The sequence below is a fragment of the Sinohyriopsis cumingii genome, unplaced genomic scaffold (assembly GCF_028554795.1).
Source record: "Sinohyriopsis cumingii isolate HCF-2022 unplaced genomic scaffold, ASM2855479v2 utg001180l, whole genome shotgun sequence".
NCBI classification, from domain to species: Eukaryota; Metazoa; Mollusca; class Bivalvia; order Unionida; family Unionidae; genus Sinohyriopsis; species Sinohyriopsis cumingii.
Genome location: NW_028315969.1, coordinates 730,800 through 758,324, shown reverse-complemented (window position 1 = coordinate 758,324; position 27,525 = coordinate 730,800). Strand labels below are relative to the sequence as shown.

The 27,525-nt window shown below is 35.9% G+C and overlaps 1 protein-coding gene across 3 annotated transcripts in view; it reads right to left on the bottom strand.

Annotated features, from left to right (window-relative positions):
- Positions 1-6,084: 6,084 nt before the first annotated feature.
- Positions 6,085-27,525, bottom strand: part of LOC149772743 (cyclin-dependent kinase 1-like) — a 37,218-nt gene continuing 15,777 nt past the window's right edge. For all 3 annotated transcript variants that reach the window (XM_089947373.1, XM_089947371.1, XM_089947370.1), the window contains exons 5-8: positions 20,038-20,208; positions 18,984-19,147; positions 12,838-12,979; positions 6,085-10,755 (exon numbers count right to left, since the gene is read on the bottom strand). In XM_089947373.1, the coding sequence (XP_089803499.1) occupies positions 10,651-10,755; positions 12,838-12,979; positions 18,984-19,147; positions 20,038-20,208 (582 nt within the window). In that variant the 3' untranslated portion in view covers positions 6,085-10,650. The remainder of the gene's footprint in view (positions 10,756-12,837; positions 12,980-18,983; positions 19,148-20,037; positions 20,209-27,525) is intronic.

Sequence of the window (27,525 nt, the reverse complement as noted above, 5' to 3'; positions counted from 1 at the left end):
ACAAACAATCCACATACAAGTATTCTGGAAGTAAGCAATTGTTGGAGCATTCTCACTGAAAGGTAGTATGTATACTCAGTCTGAGTTTTCCAACTTTTCTTGCTTCTTTCTTCAAAAATCCTCTTTCATTCTTCAGAATTGTAACTTCGCTGTTCTCACAGTTATGTACACATGATGTGTATCTGCACAGGTCACTAATGTATCCCCTCGCATTGCTGACGCTTTAATTTTTGTGGAAGTATTTTGTGTGCTATTGAAATTTTATTATATTCCTATATAGTTTCCTCCACAGTCGGGTATGTACAAGTAAGTTTTCTATACAGTTTAGTTGTAGCATTCACTTTATAGTTACTGTAAGTAATGCTTCTGTGATTTTACCTATATAGCATTCAATTAGTCTCTCCTACAGGTAATTTTTATTAGAATTGATATTTTAGCTTCCACATGTGTGTGTTCGTGTGTGCATGTGTGTGATTTGGAATTTTAATGTAGCTTTAACAATTTTTCAGTCATATTGATTATGATGTCTGCAGTGTGGCAGTTTATAGTGATGTCTTGCACTAAGGCATCAATTCACAGATGTATAGCATGACATCCCACCCATTCACATTGTTCTGACACTAGGCCGACCAGTCCTAACACTAACCTCTTAATGCTGAGCGCCTAGTGAGGCAGCTTTTGTGTATCATTTTTATAAGTCTTTGGTATGACTTTGTCGGGGTTGAACCCGTGACCTCCTGCATCTAAGTCAGACATTCTAACCACATAGGCCACCGGAGCAATCAGCTTCCACATTGTAAGCATTATTAGTGATGCTCCAATATTCTACCTGTATCAGCTGCCATGTGCAGGTAAATTTTCAGTGTGTAGTTCTGCACATATACTCAGTTCATAAAGCAGGAAATGTGGCAAGCTAGACCTGCTTCTTAACAGGTTTTCCAATCCACACTGCATCAGTCACAAAGTGATCCAAGCTATGATGGTCGGGGACAGATCAGCTCCTTCCTCACTGCCATGTCATTGGCAGGACAAGTTGGCCATTTACCAAATGTGCTCTCAACACCCAGTTGCTTTTTAACCTGCCATTGAACAAGATTGAGATCAAGGCAAACTACCTCAGTTACCATCTCACTCATCAGATTACAGACCTGTAGCGTGGATCAAATATCCCATACCCCTGTCCCAGCTTGATGGACTGGACAGTCATGCCAACTATGATGGCATTGTTCTGCTGTGACTGGCCTCTGCCATATGGCTCAAATCACAGTGGGTCACTTCCATAATCGTTTGTACATTGTAAGCCAAAAAGAACACTTTTCTTGACTATGTTTGAGAGAGATCAAGATCAGAGCAAGCCTACTCACATATTATCTCACAGCTATACTTATTGTTCTTGTGGATCAAGTATCACCCACCCAAACCAACAAAAATAACAGATCATGCAGGAAAAATGACACTGTTCTGACACAATGGACTGTCATACATCTCAGATTACAACAGGTCACCACCACAGTTGATCTTACTGTTTAAGCCAAACTGACATAAGGTCTTTGTCCAATTTGCCCTCTCCATAATATAGGGCACTACCATGGATCTGTTTACAGGTCACTCAACACACATGGTGCTGACTTTATGGCCTCAGTATACCCAGGATATGGATTAATTGTGTTCTTGTGCCTTTGCTAGACAAAGGAGCACTTGCTTAGTGATCATTTGGAAGTAACTCCACTCGAATCTGGATGTTCTGCAAGCATGATGGGTCACCCCTTTAGAAAATCTTCACCAGCTTTATCTCAGATGGTGAGGCATATGTCACTCCTTTCATTTACAGATGACAAAGTATGCTCACAAGCTCCATCTTAGCTAGATCTCACTATGATCTCTTGTTACCAAAAGACTTTTGTTCTCCTTCAATAGCTTAGTTCAGAGTTTCACATCTGTTGATACGCTAATTAACAATGACCAAACCGGCATTCAACTGTTAGCATTGTCTGGTTAAGTAGCTGACTTCAAGAGCATTGCAGAGACAATATAACAGCCATTCAGATAGCAATATATATTTGCCAGTAAGCACACCTCAGATGCCATCTTGCACAATGCAAGTAAGGATAATTCTGTAGATTACATATCCCATAAATGGCCCATCATAAGAAATTTGATAAGATTGTGGCGGATACAATGGCCATTTCATCATATTGGAATCTGCCCACTTCAAGCCAATCCTGCCTATTATGTTGAATTATGTGCCAGCTTACATTGATCAGTATCTGGTATGCCATCCTGACATCACTGCACTGACAATTGATGAGTTTACCCATGATAGTGCCACAATCGATAACATTATAGAGGATAAAATGGCACTCCTCCATTACAATTAGCCTCTACCATCTTTAGCAGATTGCACCAGATCAGTACTGAAGATCTTGCCTAATAATGTGGGATGATGGGCCCAACTGTACTTTTCAGTACCACAATGCATCCAGCTTGCTCCATGGCCAGTAGTGCCAGTTCCTAGGTAATATGGGCTCTTATCAGGAGAAACAGTTCTGCTTAGTGTTATCTGATGCATGTTCAAAGTCATGGTTCTCAAGAATCAGTGTAGATAAAAGCAGAGAGAAGGAAATCGTTGTGCCTCAGATTCTTTCCATTTCATCACAGAGATTGCTCTCAGTCAATACTAGCCATAGGATATGCCTTAGAGGACTACTTACATTGATCTTATATCACACATTCTGTCCCTGCATCTGTACACAAACCATCACTGGGGAGAGGTATCTAAGTTTGTCAAGACATGCTGTATACTACCTTGACAGTTCCATGCCACTCTATGGTCTGTTAGTGCAGTTGTGCACAGATACTATTATGAATCCAGGGCTGCGAATAGCTATCATAGACCCCTATTTATTATGGATCTCTCTAGGCCTGGTACTTTACAAATCAGTCTCCATCCATTGCCATCACTGATCAGTACTGAACTGCTACAGAACAGCATATGGAGTTTCTTCTCCAGCTAGGCTATCTATCAAGAAGCTGCCTTACATACCTTAGGGGACTGGGGATGGTATTTCTGTGGTAAGGGGATGGAACTCCCTCCACCTCTTACCTGTTCTTCTGCCATATGAGCAGGCCTATGTATGTGAAGTTGTTCCAAAATAAAGCCGAACAGTTATTTACTAAATATGTTCTTCCATAATGCTTGTACAATCAAGCAGTTACATCCTTTTAGATTGCACACATTCAGCTCCAGCAGTAACTTACATATTCTTGGGATTAGGTACCAATCACTACTAATGGAGATCTAACTGACACCTATGATAGCAGGTAACTTGAACTTTGTAGCTAAAAGTATTAATTTGGAACAGCTGGAATTGTACTAGTAGTAGTATTATGATCGGGTAAATATTCAATAGCATCCTAATGGGTGCAGACAGGGCAGTTGCCCCAGGTGCCAGGGGTCTTTGGAAGCCAAAACCATGGGCGCCAGATGTCCTGGGGCACCAAAACCCCTTTGGGCCTTAGTCACCCCAGGTGCCATTTACCCTTAGTATGCCATTGTAAATATTATTGAAGAGTAAATATTATTGAAGAAATATAATTATTAGAAAAAACTGGTTTTATTTATATATATTATAACAAGTCTTTTAGTGAAATCCCCATGTCATTATGAAAGTCTCACTTAAAAATAAATTTTTACTCAGCAAAAGTGCTGTTAATGAACATATTCAACAAATGGGGAAGAAAATGTGTCGGGAGTAAATACAAAATTTTCAAGATGTCCACCATAACAGATGAATGGGATGTCAAATTAGTACATTATTAGTAAAATTTTCATCCAAGACCAACTTCACATTATAAATTGTTTTTAATGAGAAAACTATGTTGTGACAGCCATCCATTAAGGAGAAGTAGCTATAACAATATGACTACCATGCTGGTCATGTTGTATGTCACATCTGCATCATTTTCATGTGTGTTTTTGAATTTTTAATACAGCTTTACCAGTTTGAGTTATATTGCTAGGATATCTGCAGTGTGGCAGTGTATAGTGATTTCTAGTACTAAGGCATCATTATCCTAACATCAGGCCAACCAACACTAACTGCTGACTGCCAAGCAAGGCAGCTGCTAGTACCATTTTTATAAGTCTTTGGTACAACTCGAAACCATGATCTCCCACATCCGAGGCAGTTGTTCAAACTACCAACTTAGGCCAACAGAGCAGTCCAGTCAGTAATAATACGTATCCTTCTGATGAAAGCTTGTGAAGGCCATCCAATGAGGAGAAGTAGCTACAGCGTGTAATAAAATTTAGAAGGACATTTAAACAACTCAAGAGGTCTTTTAGTAAAAACACTCACTCAGCATGGCCATCCATTCAGGAATAGTGCTAAAGGATGCAGTGTTTACACTTGTAAACAACATGATTTAGTATACAGCTTGTACATGTGGAATTGCAAATGAAAATTCAGGTGGCTATCTGTGATGCAGGAACAACCAGCTACAATTAAATGATATATTTCCACATTTCTGCTTCATATGGCTGTTCAGTGCGATTTTTATCTCTACTGGTCATGAATCATCAGCGCTTATGGGATGGTCTGTCCTCTGACCATCCATTAGCAAGTTTGTAATTGAGACTCCACTTAACTACTTGGAGGATTACTATGAAACTTGACACATTTTCTTCCCCATTTGTTGAATATGTTCATTAACAGCACTTTTGCTGAGTAAAAATTTATTTTTAAGTAAGACTTTCAAGTTTGTACACCACTGCAGAGTATCTTAACAATTGTAGATTATACAAATGCACCCCAGCAGTACACCTGGATGCATTATCAATTTTTTTCATTATGTACATGTAAATAGCAGTTGGAAACAATATCAACCCTGTGAACGTTTTACTGAAATTGTTACATATCTTCAACAAAGTCATGTCTTACAAATACAACAATTGCAAGTAGAAAGAGGTACAGGATACACAATAGCCATCAGCTGTTAAGTTAGCCTAATGAGTAGATGTGGGACAAAGTTGAGTATGATTGTTACAATGGGATCTTTTTGGTTAACCTTGTGTTTATAAATTTTGGTAAGCACTGCAGCCTTAGCAGCAATTATAAGATTTTAAAGATGACTACCATATTCCATGTCAAGTTTGACACCAATTTCACCTAGGACCAGTATGGACATTGAAAGAAGCCTTCAGTGAAAACCCCATGTTGATATGACCATTAATTAGGGATAGCAGCGACAAGGTTTTCAAGATGGCTACAAATGTGGCCATATTGGATGTTTATGGGACACCAACTAGACTTTGGGGTGAATGGGTTTATTGAGTTTTGTGGCAGTCCTAATAATTGTTTAGTAATGATAGTAAACTTGTACTAACAAACAATGGATCCAAAATATAGGTGCACCTGCTGTAGTGTTTAGGATTAATGTTATCAGGACCTAAAGCTTTATAAGTATCTTGATTTTTGACTGCATCTTCTATACCAATAAAGAGAGGATGCTAAGAGCAATGTCAAGTAGAAGGGCAGCTTGGTAGTACTGTCATCCACAAAGGCATATTCAAAGAAATATTAAATAAGTTCATCTTGTCATTGCTGGAATGAGAATATGCAGTTTTCTATTATTGATTCTGCTACATTACACCACAATTAGACATAACATTGCTGTTTTCAAGGATATCAAATAAATTAAAATCAAACTCTTCTTTTAATAAGTAGATATGAGGTTATGTTCTGACGGCCTTACAATTCACCAATCAAATTACATATTTCAAAGTTAGAAAATGTTATTTAAAAAATGATTTTTATAGTAACAGTGAGAATTCCAGAGATCACTAGAACATGAATTTTTATAAATGTTTATCAGATCTCCATTATGTACAAGATGTTGATTTTAATCAGCTTGGAGGATATCACCAATTACATGACATCATGAAGCTTAGGTCTTCACACACCACTAACAACAAATATACCCAATGTTATCAAAATTTCATCCTTTTAGCTGATCTATGCAATAATTTTATTTTTCTTAAGTATGAGGTGGGCAAATTGAGATTGCAATAAAAGAAGTCAGGAATATCACATCTATAATTACCTTTATTGAAAAGCAAAACAAAGATTACAATTATATGAGCTCATTTTCAGACAGTTGCATGAAAAAAGACAGAGAACACTAATGCAAGAAAGAATCAGAAAAATAATTAACTGGCTACTATGTTCAAGTGAATTACACTTGTGAAATAAAATAGAAAAGAAGGGTCCTTCAGCACCCTGCAGCCATGCATTGATTTGTCACAACTGCTCCTAACATGAAAATACAAAACTTGAAAAGCTGCTGAAATTGAGGAGTAGGTTGTTGCTATCAGAAAAAGTGATGCATACGTCTTACCATACCAATTCATGCGAGATAAAAAACATGTACACATATTTGGACCAAAAAAACATGCTATGTATGTCTCTTTAAGTCATACAAACTCAGCAGAAAGACAGACAGACAGACAAATAATGGTTTGCAGGGCCACAGAGAATTGATTTCAGAGTTATAAGGACAAAAGTTTTTAAGGAGAATTTTTTTTCTTGTGGAAATTGAACTTTTTCCATGTTACTTTATTACTGCAAATTTAAATTGGTTCAAAAACTAAGATTTTCTTCTTTTTAAAAAATATATGTAGTATGCTACTACTCATCCTTGATCCAACAAATTTTATCCCAATTGACTTATTTTTGGAAAATATACAAACTGACACAAGTCTTCAAGTCAACACCCTGAAATCAAGCATTTTCAAGGCTAAACGAACCATGTAGAGATTGGAAAGAAGAAAAGTATATTTACATTTTTTTCATCATCTGAATGAATTGGTATCAAGCTTTTTTGTTCTAAATTCTCAATAAACATTTTCTGAGTTGTAGAATTTAACCTGCTTGCACACAACCATTTGTTAACCCTTACCTATTTATCACACATAAGAATGAAAGAAAGAAAGAAAAGAAAGAAAAGAAAGGAAGAAAGAAAAAGATTTTGTCATGACAGTCTCAAGTAAGAGATCTACAGATTCACTACTCCCAATATTTAATTAAAACACAAGCTACTCTAGCTTAATGAAAAGAAGAAGCATGGAATTCATAAAAACTTCTTTGGTAGATTCAGCTTCATACTTAAAACTCTTGTTAGAAAGTGTGGTGACAGTCAGTGCAAGTTTTCCCAATTTGCAGATAAATCTGATGCAAGGGATGTAGTGTGTTCTTATTATGTTCTTACATTTTCAAGCTCGGAAAATTACTTAAAATTTCAAGTCTGAATCTTTACATATTTATTAATTCAATGGTAGGCATTTAACAAGACTTCTGGGATGGGGTCAGGCTGGAGAAGCATGACAGTGGGTATCAATTTAAAACTGTTTGCTGCTTGTATTGGTTAATTCAAGACTAAGCCAGAACCTGTTCATTTATTCATTATTACTTAACTTGCACATTGTCCCCAAAACTTTTCATTCAGATGACTGTTGATTTTCAATATCTTTACATTTACCTGGCACCTCATATATGCTCCATGATCTTGTATGTAAAAAATATATTACAAAAATAGTAAATTAGAACATTACACTGTCCCCAATTAGAGCAAAGGTTTCGGTCAATCCATGTACTAAAAGGTTGAAAGCAAAACACAGATACTCCATTATTTGCTAACCACATTCAAATATTACTATATTTGTACACAAATAACCATCTACAGCAGAAAAGCTATTAAACTGAAACAATTTTTATTACTGAAAATTTGTCATAGACAAATAAAACAAGTACTGAATGGAAGAGTTCTAAATATTTTGTATACCCAGACACCAGCAAATATACAAAAATATATGTAATACGTAACATGGGCTAATATGATTAGTAAAAGCATACTTTGGTTAATAATAAAAAAACATTGCCATGAACTTTAGGTCATTTCTGAAAATAACCTTATTACCATGAAAATGACCATGATTGGCATGTTTATCTGATCAAAGCATTACTGACAAACCTCAAACAAAACCTTCAACTACAGATGTCAGTGACTGCTATGCCTCCATCTTCCCACTGTGTGGTTGACATAAACTGGTCAATCACCTACTTTATAAAAGGTAGTGCATTTCTGCATAAAAGATGCAAGCTAATTTGTTCAATTTATACTGCACAGTAATTGTGAAAGAAAGCTAAATAAAACATAAGGTCCATTTTTGTTGACAGAACCATGGATTGATTGACAGGTGAGTAAATAGTGTATGACTTTCCAAAGAAGAAAGATAAACTTATGTTGAATATAATCTGCTCTGAATACAGATTGTTTTATATCAATGACTGAACCTGAAAAACATGTTAACCTCAACAGTTATTACAAAAAGGGTCACTACATCTGGTCCCAGGTCACCAAAAAAAGTCTTTTATGTCTAAGCTGGCAATATTTTGTTCAATTTAGAGTTATTTATTTATTAAATTTCAGTCAATCAGATTTCTGGAATTTAGACTTAAGTTCTGCTGGTGAAATCTAGGCCCAATCATTTCTTCAACAAGCTAAACAGTTAAGCAACATCGCTCACATTCATGTGAAAGATTTCCCAAAGCATACCCAAGAGTCGACAAAGGTTTCCATTGGTTTGCAGGGCCAGCTTACACAGGATAACAACTGGCCCTCCCAATAAAATGAAAATAATGACTCTAGAGAATGTAAATGTCTGTCCCTTTTCAAGATCCACATGATGGCAGGTCAGCAGATAAATCAACCCATGATATAAAACAGGCTGGCAGGTCAGTGGCTCAACCCCTGATATCTTAAAACTAACCAAAGCATGATTACACTACTTCTTCCTGAAAAGTAATTCTGTATACTGCAATCTATTTGACATCCAAATTAAAGTTTACAACAAAAATAAACTGTTGACAACACATGTCTTCATCATGAGGAAATTCACACACACACACACACACTGTTCACTCACTCTAACGTCACTCTGACAAGCTGAATATCCTGAAAGCACCAGATATGTTTGAAAACCATTATCATTGTATCACACAAACCATCACAAGCGTAAAATTCCACACAGATCAAGACAGAGTGGCAGGGGTTTTCCTCAAAAGACACTCCTCCCCACCCACCCCCAATTGAGGTCATCTAGCTTCGTTCCAACCCATCATGACTAGTGAGGCCAGTCCATTTCACTACAGAAAGGGTGACCTCTTGATGGGAGACAACTATATCCTAATCTACCTTTCTATTGTTAAAAAAAAAAAGACAATGCAGACAGTGTTGCATGTGACTGTCAAACTCTCATTCTGCCAGACAATATATAATATTGGTTGTATGAAGTAGGCTTTTGATAAAGAACTGATAGAAAAAAATATGTAGTTAATAGGAAAGTGAAAACTTTGATGGTGTATGGCTGTGTCATACAAAAAACTGTGTCTTGTACTGATTAAACCTATATATAAAAAAATGTTTTAATATGGCATTGGGATTGAGACATATACATATGCCAAATCAAATCACTTCTCTTGAATTGGAACAAAACTTCATTTTTGGGAGGTATTTTTCACATGCCACCTCTTTAACATTGTACAAATATTTCCCATTATACAGTTTGAATGGATATGAAAGTTAAGAGTAATAAGTTTGATTCACTATGTTTATGCATATGGAGTAGCAGAGGCCAGTGAAAACCTCAAAACAGTTTCAGTTCAGGTGTAATAAGGAAATATGCACTAAAAACTAAAAGTTAACTCTGAATCAACCATGTAGAATGTTTTTTACTTACCCATTTAATCTTATGTGGTAGATCTAGTGTTCAGTACAGATGTTCAAACCATATTTTGGTAATGCACACCCAAATTGGAACTATTTTAGTTGTTTCACTGCCTGTTCATCTTTTTAATTGCACAGAATCATATTTTTATAAATTAACTGATTCCAGTCCCATTAACAATGTAATGGAAAAAATGTTTAAAATGCATAAATCCAATGGAGAAGAAAAAAAGCCATTCATGCTGGGTTTTTTTTTTCAAGGGAAAGAACTCAATGGTAAATGAATACATCTTGGCCACATACCTGCACCATAAAAAACTTTCTTTCGCCCAACTCTGAAAACACATATATAGTTTTGTGTTTACATTAATGAATGCTTAGACTGTATTTTAAAGTACAGCTCTACCTCATTATAACACTGCAGTTGGGGTCCATAACCTCAGGCTGTGCTATGTATCAAATGGTGTTATACTGAGAACTGCAATATATCAAGAATATCATAATATGCCAAACCATGGTATAGCAGGTATTGTCACAATATTAAATAATGCTGTTTTGAATAGGAAATGAAAATATAGGACTAAGTTTCAGTTTTTCTTAAACCTAAATTGTTATACATTGGTGTGAATCTGGTCATGGTATCCTCAATGGTACCACATTATATTGAAATCACATTATAAGATTCATTATAATGGGGGAGAGCTGTGTCAGCAATTAGTTACATCATGAACCCTGCTTCAACCATTTTACTTGAAAGAGAGAGAGCTCATATTCCTGAGTAAATCATTGAGATTATGGCTTTTTCTTTATTGCTGCTGTGGTAGACTTTGAACACAACTGGTGGTGATAAGATATCAATGATGAAAGCTAGGACTGGGCTGGCAGGGCTGATTTGTCCAAGTCTGCAAAGTATGGATGATTCAAGGATTCTTTGGCTGAGATTCTCAAGGCTGGGTCATAGGTCAACATTTGCTAAAAACAAACACCAAAAAACAATCATACAGATCAAGTATTATAAGACGAAAGAAGAAATCTGTTCATGGAGACACATGCATACATACCAATACCCAACTACGAGAGGTATGAGCGCTATTATTGCTATAAGTGGCAAAAAGGAACAATTTGGGCTTAAAAAGTGTAATCTATATATTACATGCCAGAATTACACAGCACATATGAAAGAGATACAACTGCAGCTGGTCAAAATTCTTGTCACAAAGGGCAAAATCCATATGAATCAGAACCAGAATACAAACACAAAATTTACTTTAAAGAAATTATTTATATTCAGCACTCACTTTAACTAGTCAACATGTGTAACTTTCACTGAATGATCGTGAACTGGAATTCTGCAATGAGCATGATCATGTGTTCAGAATGCTGTATTATATTACTCTTGTATTCTTTTCAAGTTTGCAAAGTAGTGCTGATTTGTCCTTTTTTAATTATCTGACTTGTTTTGAAGTCTGAAAAGATCCATCTGCTCTAACATTTTTTGTCATATAACATGCACAACTAACACCACAAAGTGTTTTGCTTAAAATCTGGCATCATTTTGTTTAAAAGTATAGATTGGTCCTCTATTAACTTATCAATACAATGAATATGTGAGGAAACCCATGTTTTCTTGGAATTGGGTCATATACAGTTAATACAAATTACAAACAAGAAAAGTACTTTTTACGCTATTCCTAAGCAGGAGTCATCTTTTTAAAAATATTCTCAAATTTATAAAACCAAGTTTTATTGCTTTTATTTTATTTTTTAATGTACCAAAAGTGCATAATCCATATACAGTCCACCAAAAAAATGTAATTTGGTGAGAGAAAAAAAGCATGTTTGGCATGTATGCATGTGCCAGAGAAACCAAACAAATATGAATGTCATGAGCATGATGGAAGGTTGGCTGGATAATAGTAACAATATACACATCAACCATATTTACAGTATGGCAAGGCATGAGAACCATAAGCTCACAGAATTAAAAAAAATATGAAATTGCTGGGAAATGAACTGCTGTTTTTTTCTTCACTCAATCTTCACACAAGTGATACTCTTCCGCTCTACCTTCCCATTACAATTCAAGTTTGGGAATAAACTAATTTGAAACTGCAGAGAGAATAAAATTAATATATTAATAGTTTTTAACTATTTACTTCACACTGAATATAAATTCAGGCAAATTATATTATGTGCTCTCAAAAGCCGTGCACATACATATACTCTAGCACATACTCTAGGGACCACAGATCAAACTGAAACCAACCACGATGTTAAACAAGTGCTTTTCCAATGCACTACAGTGGTTCCTGCAGGACTTGGGAATTTTTGTTCAAGTAATTTTCAAGGAGTTAATTGAGGAAACAAATTTCTTTCTATGTTACTTTTGTTCATCACTACATAAATTGGTACAAAAGTAGATGAAAAAAAAAAACATGGCTAATTAGTGCACCTCTACAGCATAGGTACACTGTTAAACTACCTGTCTTAAGTCATTTGATCAACCAGATTATACGGCAATAATCATATTTCTGTAATTTTTTTTTGCTATCATTATTTAATTCCATATCTGAAGTGTCATTTCCTTAAGGGTTATGGTCAAATTGCAAGGTTCGACAGGTCTGTAATTGTACACTGTTGCTTCCTTAAGTCATGTGCAATGATTGACACCCACCTTCCTGGGAGACCACAAAGCAATTTTTGAGTCTCAAAAACCCCATAACTTTATCTGGAGAGTAAGCACGTAAGTATGATGTATAGACAAACTTGAAGAACAGACCCTGCACATCTTCAAGTATACATAATCTGATTAAAATTGAGCTCTCTGAAATTCCAAAGGTCAACAGAACATGAACTTTACTGGTGCATGTCAGATTTCCAATACACTGAAGAATTCAATTTAATCAGACGGCCATCATATAGACATTTACCCACAACCCCATGTAACCGACATTCAGGTTTTTATTCCCACCTTTTAAATGGAAATATCTGATTAACAATACTTTACCTATGCATTCACAATCGAAAAACATGGCAAGAGTTGACTGCAAGTACCTGTAGTAAATCCAGTCCCACATTGTCCAACTGTTTGACTGCAGCTGCTAATTGGTTGCTTTTCCAATTTGGAAATGTTGGTTTGTAATCTGGCAAACTGGTCACACCAGGCCATGTTTCCTCTGTTGGAGTTGTCAAGGTCCTGAAGTAAAATAATTCTCAAATTCCACTTTTAACAAATTAAAAAGGTGTTCATTTTAGACTTATAAAAACAAAAACCTCTTGTTGATTTCACACATACTGTAAACCACAAAGAATGGATCAATCTGATTGTATGCACACATACAAAAATGTTAAATTTCACAACTTAGCACTAAAGTGAGTAAAAAAATTTCAAATAAAGAAATTACAAACAGACATTACAATTGTTGAGATTTGCTCCATTAAAATATGCACGGAATCCTGGAAAGGAAGTTTTTCAAAAAAATTATCCCAGGATCCTTCAATTATTCAAAAAGTTCATATGAAAATTATAAAAAATTGGCATCTCCTCTTGTGTTAATGGTGCCAAATTTCATCAATTGTTTTCCTATTGCAGTGGATGTGCATAGTCAAGGGTGTCCATATAATCTTGTAAGAATTCTCTAAGGAACATTTCTTCCAAGATCAATGTCTTCTTGGCCAACATTACCCAATCAAAATATGCTAGAAGAACAGGTAGGATGAGGAGGGAATTACAAAAAACACTATAGTTGGGCAATATTCCAGTCTCTAATGCATGTAAAGAAGCTTCAAGTTTCATACAAGATATGGGCTAGGGTTACAACAGTTCCATAAAGGGTATAGAGCAAAAAAAGCAGAAGATTTGAAAGGGGAGTTTGGGGTTCCTCCCCTAACGAGGTGTCGATGGATAGTGCCCCCGATCTGGGGCCCCATGTGTACAAAGGAACACGTCCAAAAATGCATTTTACAATCATTAAAAATTGTTCTTGGTGCAACTTATGATCATAATATATAACAAAATAATCAATTGAAAAACTAACAAACTTACCAAAAAGTTTCAACTTGACTTGAATAATTTTACAATATTTATTGTCACATGAATTTGTTCTCCAATACTATTGGTGCTTAAGTTATGTCATGTGCATGTCAGTGTTCACATTGTAATTAAGTCAAAATAATTTATCAATTTTTGCAGCAAATGTGAAGTCTTCCCATTTGCTGTCAAGACATCACTGTAGTCCAAAACTCTGATAGTGTGATCATGAAGGCAAAGCTTTGGTCAGCTGAAGATGAGAAAGTCCACAGCCCCATTAGGAAGACACAATGCTCTGAATACCTAACAAACATTAGCAGCCTACTTCAAAATTTTAGTGGCCATTTAAAATTCTGAGGTTGCCAAATAATTTAGTAACGTAAGGCACTGAGGGCAAAAACAAACTGAATAGGGAATTAATGAAAAAAGCTGGAAAAAACTAAAGATGTTAGATAAGGCAAATTAAAGAGAAATTACAAGAAAGCATAACACCAATTTTCAATGTATATTATCAACAGCCCTCTGCTTCTACCTCAGGAAAACCATTAAAATTTGGAGTGCTGAAAAAATTCTTAAGTTGAAATTCTATTCTATTCTCCAAGATGATCTTCAAGGCACATAAATTCCTGAGAGAGAAAGACCCAAATCAAGGTTCTGAACCATGATGAGGTGAATGTAATGCTAGGATGAAAAGAGATCAGATGGGAAATAAGCGAATTTCATGTCCTGCATGATTTTGGTGAATGTCATCCAAATAGTTCAATATCATGGACATGGAGGTGGTTTCTGAAAAATTACACAACTCTGTCTATAATTCTTGTGAACACCCAGGGGCTGAGATTCAAACCAAAATGTAATTTCAGCTAAGTGCAAAAATCTCAGTAATGGTACTGAAAACCAATCTTGGCATCATCATTCTGCCAAAAATCTATTCATTGAGAGAACTTGGATGCATGACCAGAATTCTGTAAGACCGCTCTGGTGGTCTAGCAGTTGGTGTTGGTGTTGTAGAGTTTAACGCCATTTTTCAGCGCACGATAGGCTATACATGGTGGCCAGTATTAATGGTGATGGAAGAACCCAGGAAAACCCCTGAAAGAACTACCGACCCACGAGAAGCTACTGGCAAGCTTTCTCACATACCTACAATGGCTGAATCCGAGACTCGAACCCACGCAGACAGAGGTGAGATGGCAGTGAACCCTAATGGGGAGCGCTTTAGACCACTCGGTCCCCCGGTCTAGCAATTGGAGCATCTGCCTTAGATGTGGAAGGTCGCAGATTCGAAACCCAGTCAAGTCATACCAAAGACTTAGAAAAGTGGTATTAACAGCTGCCTCGCTGGGCATTCAGCATTAAGAGGTTACTGTTAGGACTGGTCAGCCTGGTGTAAGGATGTGACTGGGTGTGTCATCATGCTACATGTCTGCAGCATGATACCACAGTGCTCGACATCACTATAACTGCCATATTGCAGACATTGTAATATGACTGAAAATTGTTAAAGCTACATTAAAATTCCAAATCACGCACACACATTTCTGTAAGAGACCAATGTCTGAGCAAGTGGTGACAGAATTCTGAGATGAGTTCCAGGCGTCAAGGAATGGGAAGTCGCCATAGCCAGTACTGGGCTGTGATAGAGCGGGACCTGTCCAGTGCTGGTCCGCAAAGGATTCATGGGTTTATACTGGATACTGTGGAAGAGTGGTTAACCAAATTCTGTACTGGTTACACCGGGCATCTACGACAACATTGTGGCTGGAACTGGTGTGACTGCATGCTGGACCTTGTCTGCATCTTAAGATGCCCAAGTCCAGTGCTGGATATCAAGGGAATGATCATAATCAGTACTGGTCCAGTAGTATCTTTAGTACTGATGTGCTCTGGTTTTGGCACTGGTTAATAGTGGGGCTCTAGCTATATGAGAAACCATGATTACAAAGACTGTAAAACGTTTACTCAATAAACCTTATAAACAATGTCAAGTAGTGAGATGAAAAGGGCAGGCAATGAAGATGGCACAAATTAGTTTATTGTTCAATGAAGTTAGGCAATTGAAATAACTATGAAGATAACTCTAACTATGAAGATAATTAAATTATATTTAGAAGAGAAAGAAAATTTGATGGTATATACTTCCATGTAGGGCTCAAGCAGGGATTGAAAATCTCTAAAAATCAACTAACCAGTCAGTGAAGTATTAAAAAAAGTTGTTCATTCCTAGAACAGACTCTGAATTTTAACCAGCACAGAAATATAAAAGTTGATACTAATGAACAAAAATTCAATCATGTGAAAGGTTGTTTTCCAGAACTTATTCTGTGACCCTTCTATACCAATTGTAATTACATCTGATGATCAGCCAGCTCTCCTTCTGGTTGGAATTTATTCATAATGGTGTGTGACAGAAAAGCACTTGTTTCACCTTGATCAAACAAATGGAAAACAAACTTTCAGCAGAAAGAATCAACTATCCATAAACAAAGTCTGCCTTATTCTTTACAGAACACTGTTTTCATTAAAGAGAAACACTAGTCAGCCCTGGTTCGGCACTCAGTTGGGTCAGTGATTGGAATATTCACAAGATGACTTGAATTTCCAGTTGCATTAAGTGTTGAATGCATAAAATTTCAGTCCCTGTGAAAGATCCTTAAAACTGGTCAAAAGTGGTCAAAGTGGTAGGCATATGTAGGTTCTTTTGTATGATCATGCTGGCCAGACATGAGCCAAAGAAGTGACTGTTGATTTACAGGCTCTGACACAAAGTCCTCTATCTAAGAGCAGACCACTCGTTTGACTTCTCACACCAAGCAGACAATTTTGTAGTTCTTTTGTTCATAAAGGGGGTGCTCACCAGTTATAATGTACTTTTGAGACAGTGACGTATGTAAGGTGTTTGCATTTGAAACGTGCACAGTGAAGAGAATGCTGGCATATCTCTATGCTACTTTGATGTAATTTGGCTGACATTTCTTTGGATATTGTACTTATGGAAATTGTACATGATCTGAGCACACAGCTAACTAAAACAGCTGCTCCCTCGTGCTAAAAAAAATTCGGCCTGAATTAGTCTAAAGTACACTATCTTTAGCACCTATTAAAATAGGAAAAAAGAACTTTGCCCAACCAGACAATTCCAGTTTCTGAAAGTGCAATGGATGAAATACCAAAGATATAAAAAGTAAAAAAAGTTATCGGTTCTTTTTTTTAAAAACAATTTACCTCTGAAGTCCAGGAAGTGAAAATGACCAAAAGGAGTTAGCAGTTTTTTGAAAGGTGCACATCTGGAGTAAGGCCAAGCTGTATACTCTATAACCAATATTAGACAGTAAGGAGAAAAAAAAAAGTATCATAAACTGCTATTGTAAAGCTGAAAATTGTAGCTAAAAGTTTGGAATTCAAAACATGCAGCAAAGATAAACATTATGTTCAACTAAAAAGTTTGTCAAGTATGCGTAGACTTTATGTACCATTAGTGCAGTTGCACAAACTCTAGTTCCAAATCCTATGCAGCTCAATGGCTTGCTGCTATCTCTCAACTTGACGTACTTCTTGGAAATTATTTTTCCATTTCACATGACAACGGCAATCATATCTCCCACAAGTCATACTCAAATTGACTCATGATGTCCAATAAACTAATTGTGTCCCTTCCTGCTTTTATTCAAAAGAATCTGAATATTTCTTTTTATTCTTCTGTGTTTATTATTAACACTTTTCAAGAAGAATATTTTCCCTTTCATATTAAAATTGCAACGCTTGCTCGACACCATCAACAGTTTGATCATGCAGACAATTCGCATGAACAACTAGATGCAGTTTAAAGTGCCTGAGGTGCTGCTGTAAAATTAATCTGGTTCCCTGACAAATTTCACTAATTCTAATACAAGACCTGGATCCAAATAAAACATGGATGAACAAATTTTCTAAATTTTTTGCCAATGTTCATTTTTTTTTAGTTTTTGCTTTCATACCAAAATTGTAAGGGTTGGCAGGTCTGTTACACCCATCAATTGTGCAACAAAATAAAGGGAATTAAAGTTTCACTGAACAATATCTAAGATATACAAGGTCTTTTTTAATAGTCAATATAACCAGTGAACAATTGGAGAAATTCTTTTCTTTAAAATTCAAAACCTATGCAAAATACAAAACTGTAGAGTGCCACCAAAACAAGCCAAAGAAGTTGTGGCAACATTCTTCTTAGCTTGGGAGGGATGGTTTGCAAGGTAGTTGAATTTTATGATCAGGTAATACATCTGAAGAAGAAATGAACATGATGAATGAATCCACAGAATGAGAGCCAAGATATCCATTTTCAATATGACCCCATACAATTATTTCTTTTTAGGCCATGCTGGCACTTCCCTGAAAACAGCTACATCTTCAACACCCCAACATCATTTAGTACATTGTGATATGCCCATTTCTGCCTTTATGTTTTGCATACATTTTCTAGCATTTCCATATCCATTTCCTGCATTCATGCTTATTCTTGCTGATTCTGATTTAGACCCAGACATTGAAAGCCATGTTAAGCATGTTCAAAACATACATTTTATCTTTATATGTTGTCAGGGAAAACATGGCACACTTTTGTGGAAAAAAAATGGACCAGCAGTGATTCTGCCAAGGATCAATATATGGGGATAGAGCAAAATATGCACACTTTCTGAACTGTCAAATCATGAAACAATCTCCGACAAATCATTATCAACATAAGTATTTCTACTGTGCATAATCAGGTTTAAAAAAATAAATCAATAGAGATCCTAATGTATTTCGGGGGTTGGACCTACAATGGATTATTGTTCTTTTAAAATGTATCACTTCATTAGCATGTATTGTTTTGGGTGTGAAAAATTTCCTTTAAATAATTTAAAAGATAGCAAAATGAAAACAATGTGAAAAATTTGTTCATGTTATATGATGATAAAGAAATAACTTATCTTCTTAACCACAAGTGGTCATACCGACTCTGAGTTAGCTCTGCAGGTATATTTACTGCAGAACCTAGCACGAAATCAGTTACCAGTTAACTGGAGTTTCAAACAGAAATGACTGACTTACAATTGGTGGTAGATAGGTGGAGCTTGGCAGTTCACATTTTCCACTAAAGATACATATAACTTTTTGGGCAAAAGATCAGATGTCAACGGAATTATACCTGAATATCCGGAATAACTGGTCAATTTCAGAGTCGCCATGGAAAAGAGGTCTCTTTGTGACCATTTCAGCAAAAATACATCCTATACTCCAGATATCAACAGGTGTTGAGTAGCGCTGAGATCCTAGGAGAATTTCAGGAGCTCTGTACCACAATGTTACCACCTAAAATAAAGATAAAACATGAAAGTAGAAGACCAAGTTTTTGATAACTGGATTTGTGTGCTCAATTTCCATATAAAATGCCGTCAACATTTCTCTTTAATGGTAGGAAATCAACAGACTTTGCAGAAATATTAAAATATCATGTGGACATTAAATTTAAAAGATGAAGAAAAAAATTATTTAAAAAGCTTTATACAGTATGAAACAAAAAACAAGGGAACAGTGTCTCAACCATGGACTTAAACGTAAGGATGGAAAGGAGCAAATGAACAGAAGATCTCACTTTAGGCTGAAAGTATGCTATATATACTACTGCATCCGAGTTTCTAAAACTTAGCAATGAAGCTCAACATGGACAATGATTACTTTGGCAGAAAACAAATACCTGTATCTCACCAACCTTTTCCTGGTGAGTCATTAATGTGAGTCATTAATTTTCATTCTAGAAAGAAAATCTTTGATTTCATGTTAGAGTATGAAAGAATCAGTCCACCTTTAATAACATTATTATTATGTCATAAGGGACAGTATTTTTGTCACCAAACTTTGCTTCCTTATAATTTCCATAACCATAATGTGCTCTTAATTATTTTTTGCAGGTGTGACATTATCTGAATAGACAAGATGGCCATAGCCTGCATGTTGACCCAATCCCTATTAAAGCTATATACATTTTGAAATCCAAAGACAGTAAAATAAAATGGTACTGAAATAAAAGAAAAGTAAACGCTCTGACAAGTAGAACAATCTTTATATGAATGGAAATACGAACAAACAAGTATATGGACAACAAAATGATTGGTATGTTGATCTTCCACCAAGGCAGTGCCTTGACAAAAATTAAGGCTGCACACATGTATCAATGTTAAGGTAATTAAAAAGCATTTTACCTCATGAGTGTAGACTCGGACTGGGATACCAAATGCTCTGGCCAGACCAAAGTCAGCTAGTTTTATTACACCCTTATTATCTATTAAAAGATTTTGGGGTTTCAGATCACGGTGAAGTGTCCTTCTCTGGTGACAGAATAATATGCCCTGACAGATCTGGTAGGTATAACTCTGAAAAACATTCATGGATGTGTAACATGAGTCAAGGAAATGACAAATAGCATGAATAACCTAATTACAAAGTAGTCATTCATGGCAATAACCTAAAAATTAAAAACAATGTTTTGCTGCATCTGCATGTTTAGTAAAAAGTGTTCAATATAAGCAAGTACCATGCTTCAATCAACAGCTGATACAACGTAGTTGGGGGGTGGGGTGGAGTGGGAATGGTGAACTAATTTTCACGATGTACCGGTAATACACTATTGCCTTGCTTACCTTTTCCAAGACATAATTGCACTTGTCCAAAATAAAAAATTCTATCCTATCACAAGATGGAAAGTTCCATAAGAGAGCCCCAGTCTGAACTCCATATTAAAGGCCCACATGCAGTAACCATTTTCTTTATTTAGGCCCAGATTATGTGTGAGACATCAGAGTGGGGTGGGAGGAGAGACTCTTCCATCACTGACAATTAAGTATTACATCAATAAAATTAAGTTACACCCCACCCCCAACTACATTTTAATAGCAATAATACATTACCTGTCACTATTGTCCTGACAGTCAAAAATGGGCATAAGAATTATATACTCACCTTATGCAAGGAGTGTCCACTATGGTAAGTTCACAGCATACTGGGACACTTTCTGAACCATAACGTTTAGGCCCAAGAGAAAAATGACTTTGCTCTGGTGCACCAAAGACAGAAGACAAAGGGTAAAAAAAAGCAGTATATGACTGTCAAAATGTGGCTCTCATCACAATGAGTTAGACAGCAATAACATTAACCCTAACTTCAATTTTCATGAGCGTCAGATAAGACAATCCACCTGGAATGGGTGGATGCTGAAACATAACAGAACCCTTGATAGGTAGAAAGAGACACTTCCAACCCATTCTTCTCCCATTGGACATATCCACACAGAACCATATAGCTCTAAGTATGCAAAAGTCTATCCTTATCATCCCCAGCATAAATAAAACTGAGACTGAGGATCTTGACTGGAATGGAGCTACCGAAGGATGATGTAGAAAGAGACACTTCCAACCCATTCTTCTCCCATTGGACATATCCACACAGAACCGTATAGCTCTAAGTATGCAAAAGTCTATCCTTATCATCCCCAGCATAGATAAAACTGAGACTGAGGATCTTGACTGGAATGGAGCTACCGAAGGATGATGGGATTTTTTTGGCCAGAAAACCTGACTAAGAAAGCAGAAATGGACTCATAATAACAGCTGAACTGTAAAAAACCTTTTCTACAGAAAAGGCAAGAGGTATGTGTGATTTGGATTATTTTTGTCACTTTAACAATTTGAGTCACATCACTAAGGTGTCTGCTGTGTGGCAGTTTTTAGTGATGTCTAGGACTGGTGCATCACACCGCAAACATGTAGCATGATGTTCCACCCAGTCACATCATCCTGACACCAGGCCGACCAGTCCTAACACTAACCTCTTAATGCTGAGCACCTAGCATGGCAGATATTAGTACCATTTGTCAAAGTCTCTGGTATGACTCGGCCAGGGTTCAAACCAGAGACCTCCCACATCCAAGGCAGATGCTCTAAACACTAGCATATGTGGCAACCCCTGATGAGGAAAAAGTGTAATCCAAGTGGACAAAAAGAGTAATCCGAGCAGAAAGAGTAATCCACATATAACATTTAAAAAAAATTCAATGAGCACATGTACAAAATGATTTATTTACCCCTCTGGTCTTTTAACGTCAATTATTGCTTCAAGTTTTTACATATAGCACTTTAAACTTTAAAAAGCAACAGACTCTTGTACTGTATTTAAAAACACTTTGTACCAGCTGAGACTATGAATGTTTAGCACACCAGTAGAGCACTAAATGCTGGGTTACAGAGCCTGGATCTGAATTCAGCTTTCAGACAGGTTAGATGGCAGTGATCCAGTGATCAGTAATGGTGAGCGCTTTAGACCCACTCGAGGTACCCACAAACAAAAAAAAAAAAAAAAAAAAAAAAAAAAAAAAAAAAAAAAAAAAAAATTTTATTAAGACTGGTAATTTAATTGATATGATGGCCTTTGAGTCAGCAAGATACAGAAATCTCGCCTGGAAATTCTGGAAGAGAACATATATCCTTTTATTTTGTTGAATATTTCAGTAAACTAAATCCATTGATAAAATAATAATAATAATAATAATAATAATAATGGGTGAGTATTGTCAGGAAAAAAGCGTATTCAAATATACTGTAATACAGCAGGCTTGTACTGCAATACACATCAATAAATATTGACATTGACATGAGTGTAAAGTTAATATTGCTGTAATAATTCACAATTTCCTTGCATGTAATAAAATCTGAACATGAAAATAAAATCATGCTGCTTTTTATTTCACCCACTAAGTATAATAACTGCATAAATGATTTATATATTTTTTTGAATGGATATGTTGTATATCCTTTATAAAAATATAATTGTATGCATGACTGATTGTCTCTATTTGATTATTTTGCTGATTCAGGTTTCATTTGAGACTCATGTATCTTTTCAATCCTGTCATATATAAAAAAATTGTTATGATGATGCATATCATTTATGATGTTACATAATTGTTTTTTAAAAGATAAAGACATCATCCATTTCTTTCAAAACATTTTGTGCCTGAAGAAGCATACAGTCAATGTGAAACTAGTTGCACAGAATTATCGGTGTTTGTGTTGTTTTTTTTATATCCCAAATTCAGAATTTTCTCCAAAAAAAAAAACAACTGGAAGGACAACTATATGTTTAGATTTGTGAAACTATGTTGTTTAATGATGGGATAATACCTGTTCACAGCAGTTTATTAATATATTTGTTAAGGGGAGTCCTGAAACCAATGTTAAGCATTGTAGTCAGCATTAATCATTTCCAGTACACTCAAATCAGTCAATAGCAACCACCAATGGGAAAAGGCCAAAATGGGTTTTGTATGCAGCTGCACATTTGAACAAATACCAATTATCATTATTATTCTTACTACATGTATTATTATTAAGGGTGTAACGATATACAGTCAAACCCGGTTATCTCGATTACGTCGGGGGTGTAAAAAAATCGTCGACATAACCGGGTCCCGAGATATCCGGGTTCATAAAAACCGGTAATTTTAAAAATGTCCTTGAGCATTACTCCTGTCTCTTGCTGGTGTTTACTGGAATCCCCTCCCACTGCATGTTACAATAAAATAAACAAAATGCTTAATTGATAATAAAATGAAATGAACTAACCTGGTGTTGTTATCATTTATTCCTTTTTTATCATCATAAGTAATTTATTAAAGAAAAAATATATCTATGAACTCCTTATATCACATGTAGCGTATGCATCCATTACTGTAGTGTGCATCACTTATGTCAGATAACACACGACGCATTTTTATAATTGATGTGAATATTGAAAAACAAATCATGTTTGGTTGTACTCAGAGGTTTGAATATGTTATCAGATTGAAAAATGGATCAAAGAAAATCACAAACGAGAGAGTGAGAGAGAAACATCCACCGATTGCTTTCAGGCACCCGCCATTCACGCATAACGCGGTGTTAGGTGCAAAATAACCAAGATTGTATTATATCCAGGTTAATATATGACAGTATCTCGCAGATAAAGATCAATAAATGTTTTTGAAAATACATGTACATGTACATTGACTGTGAGTGCAAATGACACTCCTTTCGCTAGCATGGGTTACAAAGAGTATTTATTAAAGCAAGTTAATGTTGAGTAGACTACTTACCCCGCAGGCATCAATGCGAGTTTGTATCAATTATGATTCCAGATGGCAAATAAATAGATGCGCGGGTGGTGAATAAACACATCCGGTAGCGAGCAGTAAACTAATTCTTTGAACTTACCGGCAGGATATCAAATGCTGACTATTTCTTGTACAATTTCTGTGAGATTGACGTTAAAAAGTTGCATTTCGTCGAATTAAGCGGGTCCACATGTTACTTCGGACCGAAACTTATGCCCGACATAACCGGGTTATCGACTTAACAGAGGTCGAGATAAGCAGGTAAAAAATAGCATAACAAAGAAGAATTTTTTCGGGACCGGACCAAAACGCTCGACATAAGCGGGTTGTCGAGATAACCGAGGTCGAGATAAGTGGGTTTGACTGTACCTGTAAATTGCAATACAAAATGCTTGATAAGGTATATTGCAATACCTATACAGACTTGCTGGTATACAAGTTTTTCTCTTCACCAACGCTAGACAGTCTGAAAGTAACTCTGAGCAGACCACTATCTTCCGTTTGGCTTTGCAGCTTAACCAATATGGCAGCTCCTAAATGAGTTCATCAGGAACCCAAGAGGAAATAGTTCTATTTGGAAGAATTTTTCACTAGAAAGCGATTTTGGCATCAATACACTTGACAAAACAGCCTTGCATATGTTCATGACATGTTGGTGCAATGTGAGAGTACTGTCCAGAGTAACACCTAGGTTTTCTCCTGATTGTGAATTTAATGTTGGTGTTGCTGATATTTATTGTTTGAGGTAAAGGATGAGAAAGTCTTTGTCTTGTGATCAGGATGGCCTCAGTTTTATCATTATTCATCTGTAGCTTGTTACATGTCATCCATGATTTCACATCAGAAATGCACCTCTCTACACCTTGGATGGTAGCATCAACTTCAGTTGGATGGCTAGATTTGTATATTTGAGTGTCATCAGCATACAATTGGTGAGACACTGGATGATGATCTATGACACTTGAGAGCGACTTAGTGTACAGAATGAAGAGAACAGACCCCTGTGGAACACCACAACATAAATCAACTGGGCTGGAGTGTATTCCATTTGCAGATACAATTTGTGTCCTGTTGACCAAGTAGGACTTGAACCACAGTAAGGCTGTATCATGAATGCCAAATACATGCTGGAGACGGTGAAGTAATATATCATGGTCTATTGTATCAAATGCTGCAGACAATTCAAGGTGGGTGAGGACTAATCTTTCCGCTATCCAATGCAGACAGAATGTCATTAACTACTTTTAGAAGAGTAGTTTCAGTACTGTGGCAAGGGTGATATGCAGATTGTACATTGCTAAAAAGACTGTTTGAATTTAGATGAGATACAAGCTGGGACAGAACAACCTGTTCTAAGATTTTTTATATGAATGGGAGATTAGAAACTGGGAGGCATCCTTAATAAAAATATAATTTGATGTATGACTGTCTCTATTTTATTACTTTACTGGAGAAAATTCTAAATCTTCTGTTATCCTTTTCGACATGACTAGAAGCTGAATATTACGAAGATGAGATTCAGTGATAGCTGCAACCACAGGGGCTTGTTACCGAGAAAAATTAAGAGTATCCTTCAATGGATAGAGGGCTGGGGGTTGGGATGTCGAACATGTAACAATGTTACCAAGAAAACTAAGAATTAATCAGAAACATGCTATATCCATACATGCCAACCCCGAGAAATGCAGAAAACGTTAAATTTTGCTAATTGGTAAATAAAGCATAATCTGAGCATAAAATACATAATCTACATCTGGGGTCTCAAATATGTGACCCAAAAAATGATTGGTGTCAAAAGGTGTATCGAGAGATAGCAAAGGTGGTGCAGCACTTGGGCCATCAAAATTGCCTTCATGTGGCCCTCGGTGCATTTTGAGATTGATACCAATGATGTACATATTACTATTAACAGCATTATTATCCCTACTTTGTTGATGCTATGGCATCATAGCTAATATATTCTATGCCATAATTCAGTACACTGTATGAAAAATGTCATTTATTTTTACTACTCACCTGGATATGCAGGTCAAAATACTTGAGAGAAATGGACAAATCCACGATTAGAACCAGAATATAAGCACAAAACATGCTGAAAAATTATTTATGTTCCACAGTCACATTAACTAGTCTACATGTCTATAACTTTTGCCAAATGATCAAGTCCACAGATTCTGTCCTCAATCTGAAAGCTGTATTGCTTCACTCTCAAATTCTTCTTTACAAATTTCTAAAGCGGTGTTCAATTATCCTTTTTCTGATTGGACATGTTTTGAAGTTTAAAAAGAACCATCTGCTCTAAGAAATTTCATCCACAAATCAATCCATAAAAGTTCATTTCATGTAATATCTGGTGCCATTTTCTTCAAAAGTACAAACTTGTCTGCTAACTATATTAATTAATCTACGAGGCAAAGTTTCATACTAAAGAAACCCACCCGTTTTCTTGGAAATGGATCATGCAGTTGCTATTAATAGAAAACTGGGAAAGTGCACATAACTCTGATGGACAAAGGAGTTCTTACGCTATTCATATGCAGCAGTCTTTCTACTTAGAATATTCTCAATTTTTTATGATGAGTGGAATTAAAGGGATGATATAAATTACAAACACAGACAAACATGAGACATAATTCAGTGAAAAAAAAGTAATGATTGGGTAAAAAGCGCAATGGATGGCATGCAAGTATGTTACAACTGCTTTCTCAAACTTGAACAGCTCTGATCACCCCCAGTTGAATCAATCATAATAATGTGATTGCAAATGAAAATACCTGCACTTAACTGAACTAGTGTAGCTCATTCATCAGTACAAACACTATTCCATAAGATTTACCTGTAGTGTATCAATGCACTATGACTAGGACAGAAATAAATTTCCAAGAAAATCATGAAAGAGAATTCTATTCACCATGTCACCAGCTGATTATTGTGTTTGAGGGGTCTTTAATATATGGTGGTTATTTTACAACACCAGTATGTCAAACAGTTTTACCTCTTCCTAAAAAGGTGAGTTATATGTGATCTCTAATTCTCCATGAATAGTCCAACTAACATAAATTATACTACAGTTAATATACACTTTATAGCAATGGTTACCACAAAACTTTTCCAAATAAAAACTGATGAAAGTTAAAAGTTATCCCATAAAAATGATAAATTACTGGTTATTTTCATATGATATCCATAAATTAAATGGGACAATGCAGTAATAATAGCAAATGTTTCTATTTTCTCATGCATAAAACTTTATATGTAAGGTCGACAGGTCACTCCAATGCACTCATTAACATATTCATATTAATGTGCAGTGTTTAATGAACATGAGCATGTAGCTAGATACGCTCATGATGCAACACGTAATAATTAAAACAGGCTTTCTTTTCTTGTCTTTCTTTGTAAGAGCAGAATATATAGCCCAGACGAGACAAATAATGTATCCCCTTGATACAGATTTCTTCATCTTGCAGCAAACCTCAAAACAGATTATATTAAGTGACCCCTGGTCAACAGTTGAGATTTGGCCGGAGACACCTTACAGAAAGTG